We start from the raw sequence: 22,396 nt of genomic DNA on the forward strand, positions 1-22,396 counted from the left end.
TCGATAAACACTCATACTGGCACCGTGCGCGTACCGTCAACGCGGCTGTTGGCCGGCCCACTCGTCGGCCTGCTGTTGCCGCCCACATTTCAATCACCCCCAATGGCCCTACGGTTGAGACCTCGATGTGTCTGTCAGCGGTTGCGGCCGGTTCGCTTGTGTATAGTTGGTACACATGTTGTTGTTGCTTTAGTTGTTTTAGTGTTGCTGTTGCTGGTGTCTCCGCCGTTGGATGGATGTGAGGAGCGCCAGCTTGCCAGCTTGCTAGCCTGTCTTCCCGTCTGACTGATGATGGCATGCTTCGCTGCATTTTAAGTTCATTTTATTGTTAATATTGCCGCTGACTCTGTGGCGTTGTTGCTGGCGCGAGTTCAGTGCTGCTTCTATGTGCGTTATGCTCGCATATGTATGCATATGTTTGTGTGTGTGTGCTCGGCTAATGAATTGCTATTTTTGTTGCCCCGCTCGTTAGATTTGTTATAGCATTAGGGCGTATCGCGACGACGCACAACCCTATACACATACATACAGACGCACTCTTTGGTTTGTGTGTGGCGATCGGTGGCGCTGGTGGCAACAGCTGCATCGGCTGCAATGTTTGTTGCTCCAGTGTGTAAATAATAAACTTAGAATAAGTTGGCTACAACATTTGCCCACCATATATTATCGAATCGGCGATGGACTATGCCCGATCATATATGTAAACAGTCATTGTCAAATAATTAGAAACGCTGTTTAGATCAAAACTTAGTTCAAAGCTTTAGTATTTATTTTCTAAAAAAGTTATAATTTTACCTTTGGGAGCAACTACTATAATAAAAGGTGATTCATTTCGAGATTCCTTACTTTTTTCAAGAACACAGAACACAGAAACTTCAAACTTAACGTTTATTATCAATCATTATTTGGCCTTTATAAGTATTTTGAAGATTATCTCTTTCAAATATTGGTCGTGGCTATGTCTCAGATGGTCGATCCGTTGAGTCCAATTTTCCATGACTCGTTCGAGCATTTCGACTGGTAACTGGCGAATGACACGCGTAATGTTTTGCTCCAAGGCCTGAATCCAAGCGGGATTATAAACTTTAAAACTTACATATTCCAAGAGAAAAAAGTATAACAGTGTGATATCACGCGATCTTGGAGGCCAATCGACCGGCCCAAAATGTCAAATTATTAGCTCACCGAAGTGTTCTCTCTCATAGACTGATCTGATGTGTGGGAAGTGGTGCCGTCCAGGTCCTTCTCCCCTTCTTCTCTCCAACGGAGTGGAGGTCTTCTTATTCCCCTGCTTCTACCGGCGGGTACTGCGTCGAATACTCTCAGAGTTGGAGTGTTTTCATCCATTCGGACGACAGAACCGTATCTGCTGTCTCTAAATCTTTTGAATTATGTACGTCCATGTGGTCGTACATATACATACATATCTCGTAAAGCTCCTCGTTCCATCGACTGCGGTATTCACCGTTTCCAATGCGCAAAGGACCATACAACTTCCGCAAAACCTTTCTCTCGAAAAGATGTTGTCCTTGTCCATGAGTCTACACCATATAGCAGGACACGGTGTTTTGAGTGACTTGTCCTTGGAGGATGGTGCCATGTATAGAAGTTCACGCAAGTGAGGAAAGTTCTCTGAGCGTCCTTCACTTGGTAGTGGCCAGAAACGATTCTTTTACATATGGCTTAATCAGCTCACCACTTCTTATCTTAGACCAAGTATCCTCTGGGTAGCCAAAAAACATCAGTTTGAAGGCGAGCCAAAGCGAGAAGGCGAATCATTCTTCGCCAGGGTTGTGTGCTGGGTTTGAGACTCGCCATGTAAAAAAACACCCCCAATGAAAAGGAAATTTGGACATTGGTTTTCGGTTCATAATTGCTGAAAGCGATTTCGTTGTTTTTATGTTAATTTCTACGCATTCTTGGTTCCCAACGCTTACATGACCTTCTCGTGTCGCAGTGTCAAGAAAAATTATTTTCTTCCGCCTCCGTTTGATTAGTTGATCTGTCAACAGTTACAGCAACTACATGTACTTTCATGTTCTATGCTTTCAAGTTTTTTGTTTCCACAACATTGTTGCATAACTGTGCGTCGCTGATTGTTGTGACAGCTGTCAAAAGCATTCTGCTAATTTAGCATACAATAAAGTTGTCAACAACAACTCAATATATTTAATTAAATAGTTTGCATGCATTTCATCACTATCATCCGTTCGTCCGTCCGTTCAATGCCGCTGCCGCGCTTCGTTTCCAACTACCGTATTTCACAATCCTCGTACGAAGGCGCGAGCACTGCACTCCGTAACACGATCTTCCCATGCAAATTAATCATAATTTCCCGTTCAGTTCACTTCAGGCTATTTAATATTTCATTGACGCCTGCGAATCGCTCGAATCGCTGAGGCAGTGTGTGTCGTTTTCTAGATAATTCTTTAATTTTATTGACCTCGAAAGGCGTGTCGCGCGGCTTTCTCCCTGGAAAAGCGCTCGCAATGCTTTCCGTTCCATTAAAAAACATAAATTTCTGCTGTTTGAACAACTTATTTACATCGGACGGACGTGCGTAAATGCTTGTAAATGCCTTTTAAGTAAGTTTCTATGCATGGCTGTGTGTGTGCGTGTTCGTTTCGCCTATTTTTTAATTATACAAATTCTGACCACGTGCATTTTAATAAGCATTCAATTTCTATTTATTTTTATGTTCTAAGTTACATGCACAGGCATGTACCGCTTACCTGCTTGCAGTTATGCATAAATGTGCCTTATGCCTGTATATATGTACATATGCATGTGTGTGTGTGTGTGGTCATTGCAGCAGTGCGTGCTCGTCACAATTTATTTGGCGTTGCTTAGACATTGTGGTGACAAAGCGCCGAAATACTAACGTTGCATTCAAATTCTCACCACCAAATATGCCTTTTTCGACCAAAAACTGAGGTGCACACAAATATGTAGTATATGTATAAACATATGTACATACATACAAACATAATTTATTTACATACGAACACGTACAAAAGAATTTGTAGGCGCTTAGGTGTTTTGACTTGTTTTTGGGAGTGCTTAAAAGGGTTAACGATTTTGGGAAACTAAGTCATTGGGGTTACAGTAAAACCCCGCTAAGTATTTCACGTGAAAATATAAGTGTTTTGAGGTGATCTCACGTCCTGATTTTGTTAAAAAAGTTAAATTTCTTTGTTTCTACTCCAAACTATCCTACCACGATGGGAATATTAGAGATTCTTATATTAAAGAACAACAAAACTCCGCGGCCAGATAACTTCAACCCAAAACTCCCAAAAGCTGATCCTCGGACGACTGCGCGTATACTGTTTCCTCTACTTAAAATATTTGGGACTCAGAAAAGATACCAGACGAGCTGAAAGAAGGTGTTATTACTCTTCTTCCTAGAAGAAGGGAAATTTATCGGTATGTAAAAATTGGAGAGGAGTAACACTACTAAGTATGGTGAATAAAATTATAACGCACATAATTCACAAAAAGTTATATGATTCGCTGGTGCATGGGCTACGTAAAGAACAAGCTGATTTCAGACCCCATCGCTCATGTGTCGATCACATCAACACCTTACGAGTGATTGTAGAGCAGTCGGTATAGTGGCGAACTCCTCTCTACCTTTGCTTTATCGATTTTGAGAAAGCGTTCGATACTCTCAAACCTTATACCGAGTTGTTGACAAGTGCTCTCAGAGAGCAGGAGAGCAAGCAAGCGATATGTTGAAGAATCTCACTTTGATAGGGATTGTGGCTAGACGTTCATTCATCGGAGTGAATGATAGTGTTCGGGGACAGAGTCTTTCTCCCAGCACGAATCCCACACTAAACTTGCGCCCTTTTATATGGCCACTGTAGCAAATGCCACAAGGACCTACTCGTCTCAGTTCTTGTCCCGTCCATCGCATTTCTTAAACGGCGGTGATGTCAGCCTTTATTTTCACGAGTTTATCAATGAGCTGGGCAACGGCACCTTCCCAATTAAGGGACCGGACTTTCCAGGTGCATGCCCTCAAATCGTAGTCCTTAATTTGTTTGCCATGGTCGTCATTAAAAGGGGGGTCACTCATCCGAGGCTTGTTTTTTCATTGGTATGCTTTTTTATGTGGCGGGTCCAAACCCAGCGCACAACCCTGCGGAGGGGTTTTTTTGCCTTCTCACTTTAGCTCGCTTTCAAACGGATGTTCTTAGGCTACCCAGAGGATACTTGGTCTAAGACTGGAAGTCGTGAGCTGCTTGAGCCATATGTAAAAAAAATCGTTTCTGGCCTCTCTGAAGTAAATGACGTTCAGAGAACTTTCCTCACTTGCGTGAGCTTCTATACCTGACTCCATCCTCCAATTCTCTCCTAATTGGAATTGTCAACAATTGGACTTGAACATCTGAAGTTAGCAATCGCCCATAAGCTGCTTGCTGTGGCCAACATACCTAAAAGGAATTTTGTTCCAACACGAAAACGCCAAGCCAGGAGAAATTTGATGTGTGAGATTGGCAGAGAGTCATGGTCTTATAATTTTCTCTTAATTCGGATTGTCAACAATAGTACCTGCACATCTGAAGTAAGCAACTCCCCATAAGCGGGCTGCTTTGGCGAATTGGAGAGAGATTGTGTACCATCAGGACAACGCCAGGCCTCACACATCGATAGTGATTCGCCTGCAGCTCCAGGAGCTTAGTTGGGTCAACCGTGTAGGTTGGACCTGACATTCTGTAGTTACTATCTGATTCTGTCTATGACGAATGATTTTGATCGTGAAAAATTCGCAACAGTAGAAGCTTGTGAAAATCGACTACCAAAACGGTACATATTTGACCTAAATTGGACCAGGAAATACTAATATATTAGGGTCAGGGATTCCGAACAATTTTGGAGAACTAGTTATTATCCTTTTTATTCGCAATGTGTCCGATATTTGCGAATGAATAAAGGAAGAGGAAGTGCGATCATTCGAACTTTAGACGGGATCTTAAACATTTTTTCACGTTCTTGTAGGGATAACTGTTTTGTATGTTGGAATCACGAAAATTTAAAAAAGAAGGAAACCTCGAAATGGATCACCCTTTATAACTCATCAGCGTGACGAGCTGAGACGATTTAGCCATATCCATCCATTCGTCTGCTCGTCTGTAAAGAAGACACTCAGTTTTCGAGGTTTTTTTCTTCGCTGATACCGGACCGAGTTCTTGTATGGGACATTTGTTTCATTTGACGAGGCACCTTAAAGAAATCCAAGGCATCGTTACAATCTCCAAAGAAATTATTCAGATCAGACATACTATGTGTGTATGTGTTTATATAAGATTATAGCTGGACAATATACCAAAACAAAAAACAAATAAAATTACGTATAACGTACATATGTACATATATATGAACAAACATACACACTTAGTATATTTGTCTATGGCTGCCTCATACGCTGATCTATAAAAAATTAGTCTCCATTAAAGCTTGCTATAAAATACCGCCGTCTTAATTTCGTTTCGAAACATGTAGACGACGAACGATCTAGCGACTGCCTCAGAAATGTATTCTTTCTAGCTCGTTACATACATGAACATATACATATGTGTGTATATATTTGTAAATTGGTATTAGGCATAGGAGTGCATGTGTTTGTGCTTATAATTGTTTTAAAAAATTTAATTTTTGATGCTGTGAACTGTACGAGCAGTGTTGGCCCAGTTTTGGCATCGTAAATTTTCCACACGTTCACAGTCGGCATTAAAGACTTGCTACACACGCCCGGCCGAGAGCGAAAAATGCCGAATGCGAACGGCAACTTTAACTTCCCAGCTTTCATGCACACACACACACACGTACATACAGAGAGGCATGCATGTGTTGGTGCAACATATGTATGCTGTTGCCGGTGCTGTGTGTTGCCTTTGCCGTTGCCGTTGGGGTGTGCGACACAAAATGGGCTGCTGCTGCTGCATAGATAGTGCCAAAGACTTCGGCTTATGAGTGTCTGCCATATTCAGAGCGGATGCGATCCGGAAACCGATTTGTCTACCTAAAACAATTTGAAGTTTATGTTGTAATTTCGAAAGATAGGGTGCGCATGATTTTTATAGTTGTACATATGTATGTATGTATGTTTGTATGTATTTATGTAAATATGGGTATGTAAAAGTGTGTGTACTCAACTATGGAAAAAGTTTATAATTGAAATAACAGCAAGTGAAGTATTTTTTGTTATCATGACTGATTAAAAATATGGAATGTACTTTGTCGTAAAACTATGGAATTTACATATACAAATGTATGTATGTATGTATATGTATGTTGTACATATGTATGTAAATGTCGTATATATGTATCTATGATGCTTTCTTTGTATGTGTGCACCTGCTTTGTGTTATGTTTGTTTATTAAATTCCATTGAATTATTTTTTCGACTGCGAATTTCAGGAGAATGACAATCTTTTTAAACTGAATTTTTTATTATATAAATTTCCGTATATTGCTTGACAAATTTATGACATTTCGAAGAATTTTTCATACAAAATATTGTTCTACAATATATTCTTACATTTATTTTCAAACATTTTGGTCAGCACATTTCTATAGTTTTCCAAATATCTCTATTAGTATGTGTAAAGGCCTCTTAAGTTAGGTTAGGTGGGGTAAGGTGATTCTAACAGGGATCTCACTTGGACAGCTTAGAACGCCGGTCCGTTGTGTTACCTACAACTCCTATATAATATATCATGAGCCCCTTACAAAACACTTTAACCTATCACAGATATCTTGAGACGGCTAATGTCAGTTTCGGCTATGTCTTATGGTTTGCCGTGGGTAAGACAGCCGAGATGTTTCATCCTCAGCTTTACAAAGGCTGGATAATGGAGAAATAAGTGCCTTGATGTTTCCAACTCAGCTTCGTTCACATAAAGTTGACGATTGACTAGATGTCTGACTGGATTTTTAGAATTCTTATTGAACGATGTCCAGTAAGAACCACTACTATTGCAGTAAGATGAAGTAGTTTAGTAAATCTTCTGCAATCTATTCTAAACCAAAAAGATCTGTAGTGGCATTGAAGCGTTTCGAAGTCCGGCACCTACTAAGCACATGCGAGGTCCATTGATCTAGTACTAGAACGTAAGTACCCAATGGAGATTGTTCTCCGTCCCATTAAAATGTCAGGGTGGTAAGGGTGCACTTTCTGATTAGCGGCTGCACTTCGTAGTAAATCCTCTACTACAACCTTAAAAGCAGCCACTTCTTCCTGAAAAACTCGGAACAGTGGTTCGGTAGCATCAAACTAAGATTGACGGAGAGCTCCTTACAGAAAACTTCTCTTTCAACCTTGCCTTCTAGCTTCGACCCATCCGTGAAACAGATCACCGCGCTTCCTCTCTACCAATTGCTCTCAAACCACATATGCCTCGTCGGTATCTGTAGAAGTTTCTATGATGCAGTGACCCAAATGCCCCAAATGCTAGTGAAGAACGTGAGAATTTCGACGTGTTCTTGTTTGGACACCTTTATTCGCTTAGTTTCTCTAAGAGCGCGCTTCACAGCAATACACCTATACAATACAATGTCTGTGGGTCCTAGATGTAAAATAGCATTAAGTGCTATTGTGTGCGGAGTCCGCAGTGCCCTAGAAATACCTATGAAAGCCGCTAATAAACTAGAGAACATTATTGAACTGAAGTGAAGTCAGCGAACAGTTCTTTTGAACTCTTCTTTCGTCATCCAAAACCGAACCCAACGAGGAATTGTAAATTGTCGGGCATTGGCATTCAGTGTTCGTATCATAACAATCGCCGAAAGGTTTGTCGAAAGACCCGAAAGTTTACTTCGCAATTCACAGAAGCTAAAAGTTCTAGCTTGTTAACCTTGAAAACGTCGAAGTCTTTGAAACATTTTCTTGTTTGGCGGATAGTGACACATGTTAAGATTCCTTCAATACTAAGCTATTTACACTTCTCGGTATTATGGTAATTTTTAACTGTTCTTGAAAGTGGCGATTAATTTACATATATTAATAAAACATTTTAAAATAGACAGCCACTTTCCTCGAGCTTTGCAATAAAGTACTCCTTTCAACCGAGTCTTGGAAAGAACTCTTTAGAAGATTAAACTTCCGTAATATTTTTACTGTTCAGTGGATACCATATTTCTTTTAGACTTAGTCTCTCTAGACTTTCTTTGTACTTTCTTCATTTTCTCTTCTATAAGTACTTATATTCTCAACAACAGCTCTCCTCACGTACATATAACATATTCTCAGAGTCAGCAAACGTCACATAACCTAAATTTTTCAATAAATTCTGCCTTAAAATACAATTTTCAGCGCAATTGCGCTTTGAAATTACCTAATACCGGCAATAATTAGAGTATAAGTGCGACTGTCTCGATCCAAATTTACATATTTACCTACATACATACATACACACATCGCACATCACGCTATGTAAATATGGTTATACAATATCAAAAGCATCAACAAAATTAGGCCTCTTCGATTCATGAACTGGCTCGAAATGAAAGCGAAAGCCTTTGTTTACGAACATGAGGCGAACAAGAACATTGAAACTCGCTGCTAATCATATGCTAATTGAATTGATGTCAAAGTCATTAATACATTTGTGTCTGTCGTTCTGGTGCTAAGCAGCAGCGCTGGGCAAGGCGTCTAGATTTGCGCTTAGTCAGCGTTAAGCGGAATGAATATATTTACACATATGTATGTAGATATGGATGTACAGTTGTAAATGTAATAAAAGTTTGTATTTGTTATTACGAAAAGGGCTTTTCAGTTCACGGTTTCCACTTTAACTCATTTTAATGTGATTATTATTGTAAATATACTTAGTTATGAGGAGTTTTACGATTCCCATTTGATATTATTTCCAAGCGAGAATTAGGCTGCTTTTAAGCTGCCTCATTTTTAAAGCAAAAGGTTTTTGGTATAAAATTTCTATGAAAGTGTCTAAAATCCTAGGGTGTTTCTTTGGACAAATGAAAGAGGAAAAAAACGCATATATTTTAATGTTGGTGCCAGCTGGCAGCCAGTTGCCCGTTAGATCATCTCATGACTTCCTAATAAAACCACATCGCGGCGTGAGAGTCTCCTAAGCACTGGCCTAGCATCATGACTTTTAAATCACATCACATCGATCATGATATTCACCTAAGAACTGGCCAGGGACAGTGGCTGTTTTTCTTTTATAGAGCCAGCTGGCAGCCAGCTTGCCCTGAGCTCATCTCATGACTTTTAAATCACATGACATCGCGGTGTGAGAATCCCCTAGGCACTAGCCAAGGTTTGGTGCCTGATTTTCTTTTATAAAGCCAGCTGGCAGCCAGTTTCCTGTTAGATCATCTCATGACTTCCTAATCAAATAACATCGTGGCGTGAGAGTCCTTTAACCACTGACCTAGAACGGTGCCTGCTTTTCTTTTAAGGAGCCAGCTGACAGCCCGTGCCCCCTGAGGTCATTCATGACTTCCAAATCAGGTCACATCGCGGCGCGAGAGTCTCCTAAGCACAGGCCAAGATTTGCAGTTTTCCGTGAGGTCATCTCAAGACTTTCATATCAAATCACATTGAGGCGCTGGACTAATCTAAACACTAGACTAATCTAGACACTTCTCGTAAGCCCACAAAACATAGGCCAGCGGTATTAAATTGCAAGAATCTTGGAGGCTATACCAAAGATCCGCTGGGCGAGGTAATGTGCACTCCAAAAGTTCAGTAAATTGTATGTTTCGTTCGCTGTATGGCAACGTCTTCTTTGAACAAAAGGAGTGAGTAAAAAAGGTCTATAGCGTTCCCCATTGACTGTGACATAATGACCGGCTTCATTTATAAAGAAATATGCATCAATAATTCTCTCTGCCCACAGAGCATACCACATAAAGACCTTTTGTGGATGAAACGGCGTTTCAACAATGGCTTGTGCATTATATCACTCCAATTTTCTTTATTAAGGTACTGAAACCAAGGCGATGGAGCTCGGTATCGCTGAACAAAACTTTCTTGTGAAATTGGGGATCGATGGATATCTCTTTTTAGACCAATTTACCGAGCGGGTGACACGCTTATTCGTTCAGCTTCAATTGTTGCACGAATTGGATTTTATAAGCCCGCAAACCAAGATTTTGCTGCAAAATATTTCCACAGCAGCAATAGCGCCCACGGTGCGCACTGTACAGCCTCTCTGAGGATGCGCATTATTCTCTAGAGTAAACATGGTCCGAAATCGATGCAGGGTTGCTCGAATTACCAACTCTGATGGACGATTATGTCGACGAATATTGCACGAACCGAACCATTATTTTACTAAAAAATTTGCAGGATATGCAAACATTGATCCGTAGTAAGTCTGTTCATTATGAAATGGTGTATCAAACTGAGTATAAATCAGTTAATCGCTATCGAAAAGACCGACTCCGAAAAAACATTTTGTCTGAATGGAAAACACACGTCTAAAAGAACGCTACATTTTAATGACTAAATACTCGTTTTATATTTGACCCATTTTTTGACTTGTTGGTGTTTTTAAAGTCCTTTACGGCATTTGGTTGCCGGACAACCGACTTACATAGCGGTTTTCTTTTGTGCTCGCTTATCTCGCTTATCAAGTACCCAATTAGAAGCCCTGTAGTAGCCCGAGCCCAGCCCCTAACGTTTATTAGAAATTACCGTTTCCATCACAGAGTTGCCATAGTAAAATAACTATAATATTTGGTAATCGAATAAAACAGCGCTGTTTACATTTGTTCTGACAATAGACAGACAATAGTTATGCAAATGATGTAAATGTTTAATGATAATCAGTTCTGACCCACTGCTAAGCGCCATTATGCCACTTTGCATTGTCGTTATGTAAATATGTTGGCATAAATCATATGTTCTGTAGTGTTGAATAACGAATTAATTACATTTACATACAAACAGTTGTAATGAAATCATTTCCGTTGTTGTATGGCCCTCCAGAGTGGTGGTGGAACCGTCGGTGTTTTATTGTCACATAAAAATTATGTGTCAGCTACTGGTCCGAATACCAAAATTGGTACGAACAGTTTCTTTTCCACTCTTTTTAATTGTATTTTAATGGCTTTAAAATCACTTTTGATTACCTTTTTATTTTCGGTAAATTAGCTCTTGTCATACTTATAAATATATGTATATATCTCTATGAAGATAATGGTTAATAAATTGCTGCATATTTTATAAGAAATCGCGAGTGGTAAATGTCACATACATTTTTGATTATCTTATTAACATTAATGAATATATTATTTGTAAAGAACTAACGATGTCAAATGAATGATATATGACAAGTCTATTATGCTTACAGTGTTGTGCAGAAAATATGCAAGTGTGTCATCTACTAATACAGTAGTAAAATATTTAATTATTCACCATTGCCTTCAAAGTGATCCCCACCAGATGTTATACATACACTTATGCCAAGAATTTTTCCAGTCCTCGAAACTTTCCATAAGCACTTTTGGATGGCCTTCAGCTCCAACAGCGAATTTTGTTTTATTTCTTCGATCGACAGAAAACAGGTTCAACGAAGCGGCAATTTCCGGTGCTTTTTAGTCAAAAATATGTTACAAAGTGATTTTTAGAGTCACTTTTTTGAACAAACTCTGGTTAGGTTAGGTTAGGTTAGGTGAAACGGTGACTCCTAATGGAGATCACACTTAGACAGCTTAGAACGCCGGTTTTATGTGGTATCTAAACCTCCTATAAAATTGATCTTAATGTCGTTTATGAATCAAGAAAGTGCTTTGAGACGATCGCAAATTTGTTGGGGTGTGCAATGTTAGTTTCGGGTGTGTCGAGATGTTTCAACCCCACTCGTGCAAAGATTGTTCAATGGAGGAGAAGGTGCCTGATTGTTTTCACTTCACGTTCGTCCATACAACTTTGACAATTGACTGGATGCCTGAATGAATTTTTAGCCTTAAAACATTAATGACTGTAAGACAATGTCCAACAAAAGTTGCCCTCAACGACCTAACCTCATGGTGCGTTTTTAAAGCACATGGATGCTTTTTGCGAGCATTTTTGGGTTCCAATTGGTCGGGTGGAAGCGACACCTATTCCACCTTAGTCAAGTTCGAGGCCAATATAAAACTTCTACCGGTCTATGGGTCCGACACTCGGCCGCAGTGCGACTCAACACTGAATTGAAATTTTCAATTCTACCTGCATTTCAGTTTAAACTACAGCCACCACGAATCTCCCAAAACGCAAAACCCAATGAACAGATTGGAGCGAACTTCAAGGGGTAACTGCTCCCCGTAATACCAGATTAAAGTCTGCGGTCAGACCTTGTAGCTTTTGCTACAACTAGTTGAGCACCCATCAAACTCAAAGACTGTAGACATTTGTCGCTTGAACTTCAAATACAAAAACGCAGACATATTGCATCTTGGATTTTAGTCGCCTCTTAACGCGTGCAAATTCTACCCCCTGCGCGCTGGGGTAAGGACAATGTCCAGTTTAGTAGATCTCCTACATTATATTCTAGACCAGGAAGATATCGTAGTCGCACAGAAGCTAGTCGTCGGCCGACGTCTACTAAGCGCACGCGAGTTGCTAAGGTCCAATGCTAGAAGGCAAGACAATAACGGAGATCCAACTCCTTCTCACTCCAATGTGTCCAGTCTCCCCTCTGGTTAGCTCATCGGCTTTGTGGTTGACAGCGATTCTGCTATGATCCGGCAACCAAACGAGTCTGTTGATGAAGTAGCTTGATTCTAATTTTAGTGAGCACAGACATTTCTTAATTGACTTTGAGCAGCGAGCTTAGCTCCAGTATTGCCGCCCTGCTATTAGAGTGTATGCTCACCTTCCTGAATGCGACTGCACTTCGTAGCAGGACTTCTACCACGACCTAAATAGCAGTATCTTCCTTCTTTCTATCTGAAAAAAACTACCTACAGTGATCCAGTAGCCAAAAAGTAAGAGATTGACGTAGAGCTCCTTACAGAAAACTCTCCTTTCAACTCTCTCTTCTAGCTTCGACGCATCCGTGAAAAAGCTCACTGCGTCTCTTCTCCAGCGACTCCTCCCCATCAATCTTGCTGATTCATGGACTTTTTCTACCGAAGCCTCACATATACAATAAAGTTATTTCCGTTTAATTTTCAATCATATCAAAAATTTGTGAGATGACTTAATATATATTTAGATGATGAATGAAAATAAGTTAATTTGGTACCAAAAATGTTTGCATTTGGTTAATACAAAAAAAAACTAATTTTCGAATAAATATTTTTACCGCCTCTACCCTTGTTTTGCACAATTCTCTATTAAGAGATGTATTGATTAATATTTTTTGGGGGCTATTTGTATTTAGTATATACATAAATACAAGTATATATCCGTATATACATACATATATCATTTTGCATAATTGAATAAGCCATTCCGCCTTTCCGCTGCCTCCTCAATAGGCACATTACCGCCAAATAATCTCGCTAAGTGACTTTGGCCATAGAAGTTAAACAAAACCAACCGAACGGCGGCTAAGTCGGTAAAATCACATCAAAAATGGATGAGCAAATAGCGAATCGAAGTGCTTAGCGACAGAACGCACAGAACAACTACATACATATGTGCAATAGGGTGGGTCGATTCCGGACTTTTTTCAATACGGGATTTCTAATGGTGCGGAAAAGTTGCCTTAGTACTTCCTGATTCCAATGCAACTTTTTGTTTTGAGATCGGATTGCATCTTCAACCCCAACTCCGGCCTTGAAATTTCGGAAATTCGCCTAAAATCGTGAAATTGTCTACCTAGCGCCTGAAATACGCATCTCATGGCAAAATGTATAAAACAAAAGTTATTTGTCACGTCATTTGCTACCGAAATGGTATATGTGATCATCGCCGTAGGACGAACCATTCCCGAGATACGAGCGAAAATGCGGTGCGCCACAGCGCAAGGTGAAAATTGTTGCAGCTCTCAGCTAACCTGTATTGGTCACCCAGAACCCACCGCGTGGAGGTGGTTGCTCTTCGGGTTCCTCCCAAGCCCAACCCAACCAACCAACCATATGTCAGGCTTGTTTTAGTCTGAATCTGTGTCAAATTTATTGATAAAATCAGATTTTGTACTAAACTTTGGCACTTGTTGCCTAGATTTCAGTGTAGAGCGTATAAAACGATCACGAGATTGGGGGCCAATAACTTTAGAAGATGCCTCTGTCACCAGTTTGACGGTTCTCTCGACTGCCACGGTGTGAGAGGGGAATTCACTAAATTTCCATACCTCTGCAGTGTCTCCCGACAGCCCTTTTATGAGTTCTTCGTTAGAAACTGAACAAAGAACTGGTGGAACAGTCAAGGTAATAGTCTTCCAGTTAATCATATCGTAATAATTATTAGCTTTGAAATTCAGCTTTGGCACTTTATTACATCTAACCCTTCCATTTACAGTGTTAGACTCTGCTTCTCTGGCTGCCAGAAGACGGTCAAGGGCCAACTTTCTGACTTCTATCCGTTCATCAGGAAGAGCAAAGAAAGCATTCTGTTGAATGGATGACTCGACAACCTTGCGCAGCATAGAGATGGCGCGAGCTATCTTTGATTGAATTGTTGAATCTTATTGAGAACCACAAAGGTGAGTAAACTGTAAGTATGTACTTGACCAAAATCTTTATTACCTTTGTTGGTTTGTCAGTAGAAATGTATAATCTCAGAATTTAATTTGCACAGGAAGTACTAAGGCAACTTTTCCGCACTATTAGAAATCCCGAATCGAAAAAAGTCCGGAATCGATCCACCCTAATGTGCAATAGAATATGCTAAACGCTTTTATTTGATGCGTATGTATGCATGTATGTATGTATGAAAGCAATAAGTGCGTAAGCTTATGTAAGCACAGCTGTGCAGATATTTGCCCAACTTTATTTTCGGTTAATATTTTTCTATGAAATTTCGGTTAGTAATTAAGCGCTCGACCTTCTAACTGCATACAGATATCTGTAAATCTATACTTAAATATGTGTTATGTCATTATGTATGTATGTATATGTTTGTACCTTCTGATTAATTTTTTTCCATTTTTTCCACCTTCTTTCCAGTGAAAATACACAAACGAACGCATGAGCACAGCTAAAGCAATCGCGAATTGTCTCAAAACGACTAACGACGCCAATTTCTAACGCTCAACAGAATTTGGAGATCTCTGTCTTTTAATTTATTCACAATTTAATTTTTTGGTTTTCATAATTTTACCCGAAAAAATATCGGCAAGCCTTTAAACGAACGCGCGCGCGCCAAAAATACTAATTTACAGTTTCAAGGAGTGTGGCAACACCTCCACTTTACAGCAAACAATATTAACAACAACAAAAACAGTGTAAATATGCGACGAATGCCAAAATTTGACTTAGCGTTATCAAGCAAAGCGTCGACGCTGCTGCTGGCGCTGCTGTGCGGGCTCGGCTGTCTGGGCTTTATACGCGCGGAGCGTGATTTCAACTTTAACGACTCGCAGGTATGTATGTACTCGCTAAGTGATTGTTCGGTGTAATTTGCCGACTGCTATTGCTATGCCGGCGATTTAGCCATTAGCTATGACGTTGAGTTTCATGCATTCATATATGCTACAGTGTGCGCTAAAAATATGTACATATACATCATAAGAAATGTTTTCGAATGAAGTTGTTTTTTAAGTTGGGGTTTTTAAGAGGGGGTCGATTCTAACAGGGATTTCACTTAAACAGCTTAGAACTCCGGTCCTTGTGGTATATAATACAATATAATGGATCATAAGACCCTTACAAATCGCTACAGCTCATTGAGCTTATCACAAAATCTGGTCCAAAGCGATGTTTCAGGCCGAGGAAAAGATTTATTTTCTTTTAACAACATGAGGGCAGGTTTGATCTTCGCGTGAATGGTAGCAATGGATTTCATTTGGACAGCTGTGAACGTTTATCCTATGTGATACCTAAAAACTCCTAAAAATAGATAACCAGATCCTCATAGTTCTTCGAAGCTTAACACAAATTTGTTAAAGTGGTCAATATCAATCTCAGGCAATACGCTAGGTTCGCAGAAGGTATCGAAGAATATTTCAATCTCAGTATGGCAAAAGCTGCGCAATAGAGTAGAAGAGTACATAGAGTAGAAACTATTTAGTGAATTTATTGGATAGTCTTTAGTCACAACGCCTACAATTGCTGCAAGATTGATTTTGCTAAGTGCAAGCACTTCAGAGGGTTTCTTATGGAAGGATGCCGAACACACGGGAGGTACATAACACTAACGCTAGAGTGCAAGAGTGCAAGAGTACAACCGGTTACCGACTCGCTTCTAATCGGATGAAATTAAGCTAAGGGTATCATCCTGAGCTCGTCCGCTTTGTAGTTTCCGGTAATGACGCTGTGACCGGGCTCCAAAATAAGTCCAAAACGAAAGCGGGTGGATTCCATTGCTAATGCATTGAGACACTCCCTGACTAGCTTTGAGTGTACAGTCAGCGAGCTGAAACCCAGTATAATCGGTCCGCTATCGGAGTGAATACACCCCTCTCTGAAGGAATCTGCACATGATAGGAGCCACCTTTTACCAGAAAGACACCACTGTTATAAAAAAATAACAATTTGTGTCAAAAGTTAATTATCATGTAACTAAGGTGGTGTTTGGAGCCTGCCTGCTCTCTTTCTCAAAGGAGATAATGTCATGCCTAATAAATTCAACGGCTTCTGAGTTACCAACTAGACTAAATGACTTTGCTTCCTCGACTTTGTAACAATCGAAATTTCTACGAAAGGGTAACGTGAGTTGTTCTCAACTTCTTCTCAAAGCGTACATTAGCCAACTCATACACAAAGTAGAAGTCAACTTGTTGGAATCACGGATTACATAAACTGGCTCTCCTGCTTATACTTTTAAGTGGGGAATATTTTTCTGGCTTCTCACGTTTTAACCTCCTCTTCATCGAATTTGAGTTCATTAGAGGGAGTTCTTCATACATCATAACTCTATATATCACCAGTCTTTCGATAGTTCCGGTGTAGAAATAATAATTTCTAGCCAAAAAGTGAAAACAGAGTTCTAATTTGTCTAAAGTTATTATAATTTGCAATAAATGCTCGAAAGCTAATCGAGAGGTCCGAAGTCAGATTGCAGAGATATCGATCTGAAAATTAGCACACCACTTTTTCTCCTCAGCTAGTTATTTGTCAAAACCTTTGATATCGGACCACAAATAGCAAATAGCTGCCATACCAACTGAACGATCGAAATCAAGTAACACTTCATGCCAGGGAGTTGGAGGTCAATTTCCTAGGCCTGACATTAGACTCAACCATACGGTGGAATAAGCACGTGGAATTAGCACTGTCCAAAGCCATGATATGCAGACGACTAGCCGGCAGATCCTGGGGCTGCAAGGCAGATGTCATCATGTGGCTGTATACCATGATCGTAAGGCCTATTGTCACTTAAGAAGCTGTTGCTTGGGCAACGCAGTCTTTGGTAGGCCTTCAATTATCGAAGCTGCAAAGGCTTGCCTGGGCCTGCGCTTCAGGAGCAATGCGCACTTACCCAACCGCAGCACTTAAAGTCATGTTAGAGCTCAAAGAGGGTAAATGTACACCTGATCTAGGTGCCGGGGTATAAACGGGTACCCGGCAATGAGCTTCCAGAATGATGGGACTATAACCATGCATTGCGGTGAGGCCCCACACCATAAAAAAGTTGCTCCAGTCGAAGTAGAGAGTAGAGAGTGAACTGCACTGGCAGCAGGTAACAAGGAGGCGCCAGGCTGGGTTACTACTGAAAGGTTACAACCTGCCAAGGTTTAGATATATGACCAACCTCCCCGAGACAAATTCCATCTCCTTGTCGCGTTCTGTAGTGTAGGCTTCTTGTCCAACTTGTCTCTGGTGCAAATTACCGATTTTGCGACACGGAACAGGAAACTCCAGAACACCTGATTCTAGATTGCCCAGCAATTTGTAGAAGCAGGCTTAAGGCCCAAGGATCCATCTACGAGGACAGGGATCACATCACTTCAGTCGCGCCAGCAATCTCCTGGAATTATTCAGAGTGCTAGACATTGGTGACCATATGGGATACATGAGAGCTATTGTGGCCTCTAGATCGCAGTAGGCAAAACCTCAATTAAATTCTTTCTATATATATTTCTCCTCAAGAAGCTGGTTATTTGTCGAAATCGCTGATATCGGACCACTTTAGCATTTAACTGTTAAGTTAAGTTATTGTATAGAAAAGTTTTTTATTTGACAAGGTAGCTTCACCAAATTTGGCACGGAGTATTGCTTAAGACATCAGTACAATCTCCGAAGAATTTGTTCAGATCGGGTAACTTTAACATATAGCTGCCATAGAAATTGAACGATCAAACTTAAGTTCTTCATTGGAATCTTTTGTATTTGTAAAGGGTTTTATAGCCTCGGTACAACCAAAGTTAACTGTTTTCTTGTTTTCATTTGTGGAGAATATTCTAGCTTCAGTGCAGCCGAAGTTGACGTTTTTCCTATATTATTTGCGTTTTCACACGTACGCGGCATAGAGCAAACATTTCTGTCGCAGACTGTATGTTTAATAACGATATACGTATGTATGTATGTATTTTTGGTTACAACTAAGACTAGGCATGGGTGTTTCCTCAGATTTACAACTCCATTGCATTTCAGAGCAATCGCTGGTGCAACCAAACATCAAACGGCCACGGAGAAGAGGGCTAATAGCTTTATAATTGTTTTTGTTTGTTTGTATGCGCTGTTTGTGTGTTTGTTTGTTGATTACCAAAAATCTAAATAAATAAAAGTGCATTATAGCGGTCTTCCAAGAATCAGCTTCCGTGTACGAGGCACATGAAAATATTTGGAGTTGGACTTGTTAACACAAAATTCACATACGTGCGTACATAAATTCTGGTAGATTTTGGTTATATACAAACATATATGTACATACATATGTACATATATCACACATACACGTCGTTTCTGCGTGCAGGAACTCCTTGTGCCCTAAAGCCTACCTGGAAGACCACTTTGTTCTTTCTGATAATTAATTTTTTATTTCAGTAATTTTTTTATTTTCATTAAATCACAGCGCAACCATTTAGATTTTTGTGTGTGCCTACTTTTTGACCTCCTCCAATGCTTATCGTCTCTATTACGTGTAATCTTATCAGGTCTTCCGTGGCTTTTATCATGATTTTTTAGTTTCTTGTGACGCATGTGTGGTCATATGTATGTTGTGTGTGCGTCTGTTGTTAATATTAGATCTAGGAGAGTTTGGTCTAGATTTAGACTACTCGTTTTGGGGTGCTTAAGTAACTAGCCCGCTGTGGGCTATTGCCATAACTTGTTCAATGCGCACCTGGAAGGTCTTAAAATGGACAAATGCTTGCTGTTCTATAAATAAGTATATTATCTCTTTTTTGCTTTTGTTTTTATACCAAAAATTTTTCGCTGTGTACTTTTACCGCCGACAGGTAAAATTATATACAAAAAAAACAAAAAGAGCAGTGGTAAACTGTGTGAATGCGTTTGCGATTCGTAGAAAAGTGCTGAGGCAGATGTTGTTCCATTAATCATGACACCATAATGCACACACACACCTTAGCGTACAAGCATATCTATCTTCGTACTTATGTGTGATCTTGTTGAAATGGCTTGGCTATCGTGCACTTGTAGGCCCAGGGCGTACACTTCAAAGTGTTCAGTCAAAGAAAAGAGAAGTAAATACGCGGGTAGATATCATTGTTGTTGTTGTTAGAAAATTTGTTGCTGTTATTACCATTGTTGTTCGCACAAACATTAAAGGACCAAATATAGCGGCTAAATCTATGCTGTCGTGGTCTGAACGCTTTCAAAGCGATCGCTGAGTTGTTGCTTGCCTTCGATTATATTCGCTTTATTTTCAAAATTTTAAGGTTTATTTAAGATGAACATGTACAATACTATTAATCAAAGTATTGCCCATCTGAAATTATAACCTTTTCCTATCTCTCTGAAAGTTTCTGGATTCCATTCCAAAAGCAGTGTGCCGGCTCTTTGACCAAACATGAGTCAAACCAATTTAGCCTGTTCTGATATGAACACTGGGGGCGGTTTGCAGCGATTGAAACAAATGGCAGTCGGTGGAGGCAAGGCCTGACCTATAAAGAGGGTGACGTAAAACTTCGTAGTCGCTGTTATCCAAATATTTTATCACTGAACTTGCAACATGAGGTCGAGCGTTGCCTTGATGAAAATTATAGCTTCGTGTCTAGTCGCGAATTCTGGACATTTTTCGGCAATCCTGCGCTTCAATTTGTTGAGATGTTGTCTGTAGCTTTCCCCATTAATGATTTCACCCAGTTTTAGAAGCTGGTAATACAACATGCCTTTCTGATCCTACCAAATACGGAGCCTCAGCTTAGCGGCATTGGCTAGGTTTGATTGTATTCACTTTCCATTACCTGTACCTTACAGTTCGATGCGACACCTTTACCTAGCGATTTCCTTACTTCTGAATAAAATCAGCTATTTTTAAACCTTTTTAAATGGTTGCTGAGTTACTCCCAAAATCCTGCGAGTTTTTCTTGTATGTGGCAACAATCTTCATCTTGTAACGCTTGGAGATTCCAAGTGGAGTCAGATCCTTCTCCACCTTGTCTTTCCAAAGGAGTAAGAGGTCTTATTCTTCCTGTGCTTCCCCTGGCGGGTACTGCCTCGAATACTTTCACAGCTGGAGTTTTTTCGTCCATCCGGACGACATAACTTAGCAGGGTAGCCGCTCGAATTAAAATATTCATTGATATATGTATGTCAATCTCTTCGCATATCTCGTACAGCTCGTCGTTCCAGCGACAGCAGTATTATCTGTTGCCAATCTGCAAAGACCATAAACCTCCCGCAGAACCTTTCTGACGAAAACTCGTAACGTCGACTCATCAGATATTGTCATTGTCCATTCTCTGCACTTTATAGCCGGACTGGAAGGATAAGGGGGTTTTAGAGTTTGGTCTTTGTTCGTCGAGAAAGGACTTTACTTTTCAATTGCTCAGTCCATGGTAGCATTTGTTGGTAAGAGTGAAACCAACAGGTGTTACTGCGTTGGATTTCGAGACGGAACGTGTTAATACTGGTTCCAAGATAGACGAAATTATCTACGACTTCGAAGTTATGACTGTCAACAGTGACATGAGAGCCAAGTCGCGAGTGCGATGACTGTTTGTTTGATAACAGGAGATATTTCGTTTAGCCATCGTTCACTACCAGACCCATTTGTTTCGCTTACTTATCCAATCTGGAGAAAGCAGAACTAACGGCGCGAATGTTAAAGCCAGTGGTGATATCAATATCAACACCTCAGTCGCCTTGGCTTGGAGAGGTCTTTCTGCTTTTGATATGGGTCAACGTCAGTTTACACAGCCGTATTACCGGGGATACCGAATTCAGACATATCATCATAAAGCAGCTCCTTTTCGTGCTGTCAAAAGCAACTTTGAAACCCTCGAAGAGGTGGACGTGTCGATCCCTTTTTCCAAGGGTATTTAATGTATGTACTAAATATATTACTATTCTTAAAATAGTTCATATAATTCCATATAAAGCAAGAATACTGGCAGGAAGAGAAATGCCTTCTATGCTGAAAACCGACTTGGTGGTTTGATCTAGATTACCGAAGAGAAACAGAAAATAGTTTGAGATGTGAAAGAAAGGTCAGAAAAATCTTAAATGTAGCTATCTTCGAGTTAATTTTAAGTTTAAAGTTAAATATTTTTCAGAGTATATGGTATACATATTTTATGCCTTTCATAATATAACTTGGCGAATTCGATCCCTGAAAATTTTATTCTTTGAGCCTTTTAGCGTAACCCTGACATGCCTTTTAAGGTTCGTAAAAATACTACCGTTACTTGGTGCTTTGTATTTTATGAATTATAAGCAATCATAAAGAGTAGTCTCTTAAATACGGTATTTAGTACAACAACCTCTTTCTAATCAAAATTTTTTAGAAATTCTCGAAATTTGTGTACGGAATTTTAATTTGCGACTTGAAGCTCGTTTTTGTTTTTGGTTATTCCGTAATGATTCAACATCTGATTTGTCACCAAGCTTCGTCAAATAACTTATGCCTGACGTTATGTTTTCTTCATATTGCGTACAACGCGCATAAGTTATAGAGATAACAATTTGAATTATATGTTTATTGTATGCTATGTTGAACAGTTTCGTTTGAAAATTGTTACGGGTTGACGAGTTCTCCAAATAAATTTCATGTTATAAGTGTGAGAAGTACCACTAGAACAGTTTTAGTCGATAAACTTGAGTTCGTCAAACACGCAATGCTTTATGAGGATGAAATTTTTTTTATCACACTTTGAAGTTTTTAAGACTCCCTTCGTTTCTCGCTCTTTCTATTAGGAATTTT

General features: G+C 39.9%; 1 protein-coding gene across 7 annotated transcripts in view; it reads left to right on the forward strand.

The window, feature by feature from the left end:
- LOC105228925 (dystroglycan 1) overlaps nt 1–22,396 on the forward strand; it is a 74,033-nt gene that overhangs the window by 25,543 nt on the left and 26,094 nt on the right. For all 7 annotated transcript variants that reach the window (XM_049453406.1, XM_049453407.1, XM_049453408.1 and 4 more), the window contains exon 2: nt 15,076–15,491. In XM_049453406.1, the coding sequence (XP_049309363.1) occupies nt 15,360–15,491 (132 nt within the window). In that variant the 5' untranslated portion in view covers nt 15,076–15,359. The remainder of the gene's footprint in view (nt 1–15,075; nt 15,492–22,396) is intronic.

This window comes from Bactrocera dorsalis, chromosome 3, assembly GCF_023373825.1.
Source record: "Bactrocera dorsalis isolate Fly_Bdor chromosome 3, ASM2337382v1, whole genome shotgun sequence".
In the NCBI taxonomy this organism is placed as follows: Eukaryota; Metazoa; Arthropoda; class Insecta; order Diptera; family Tephritidae; genus Bactrocera; species Bactrocera dorsalis.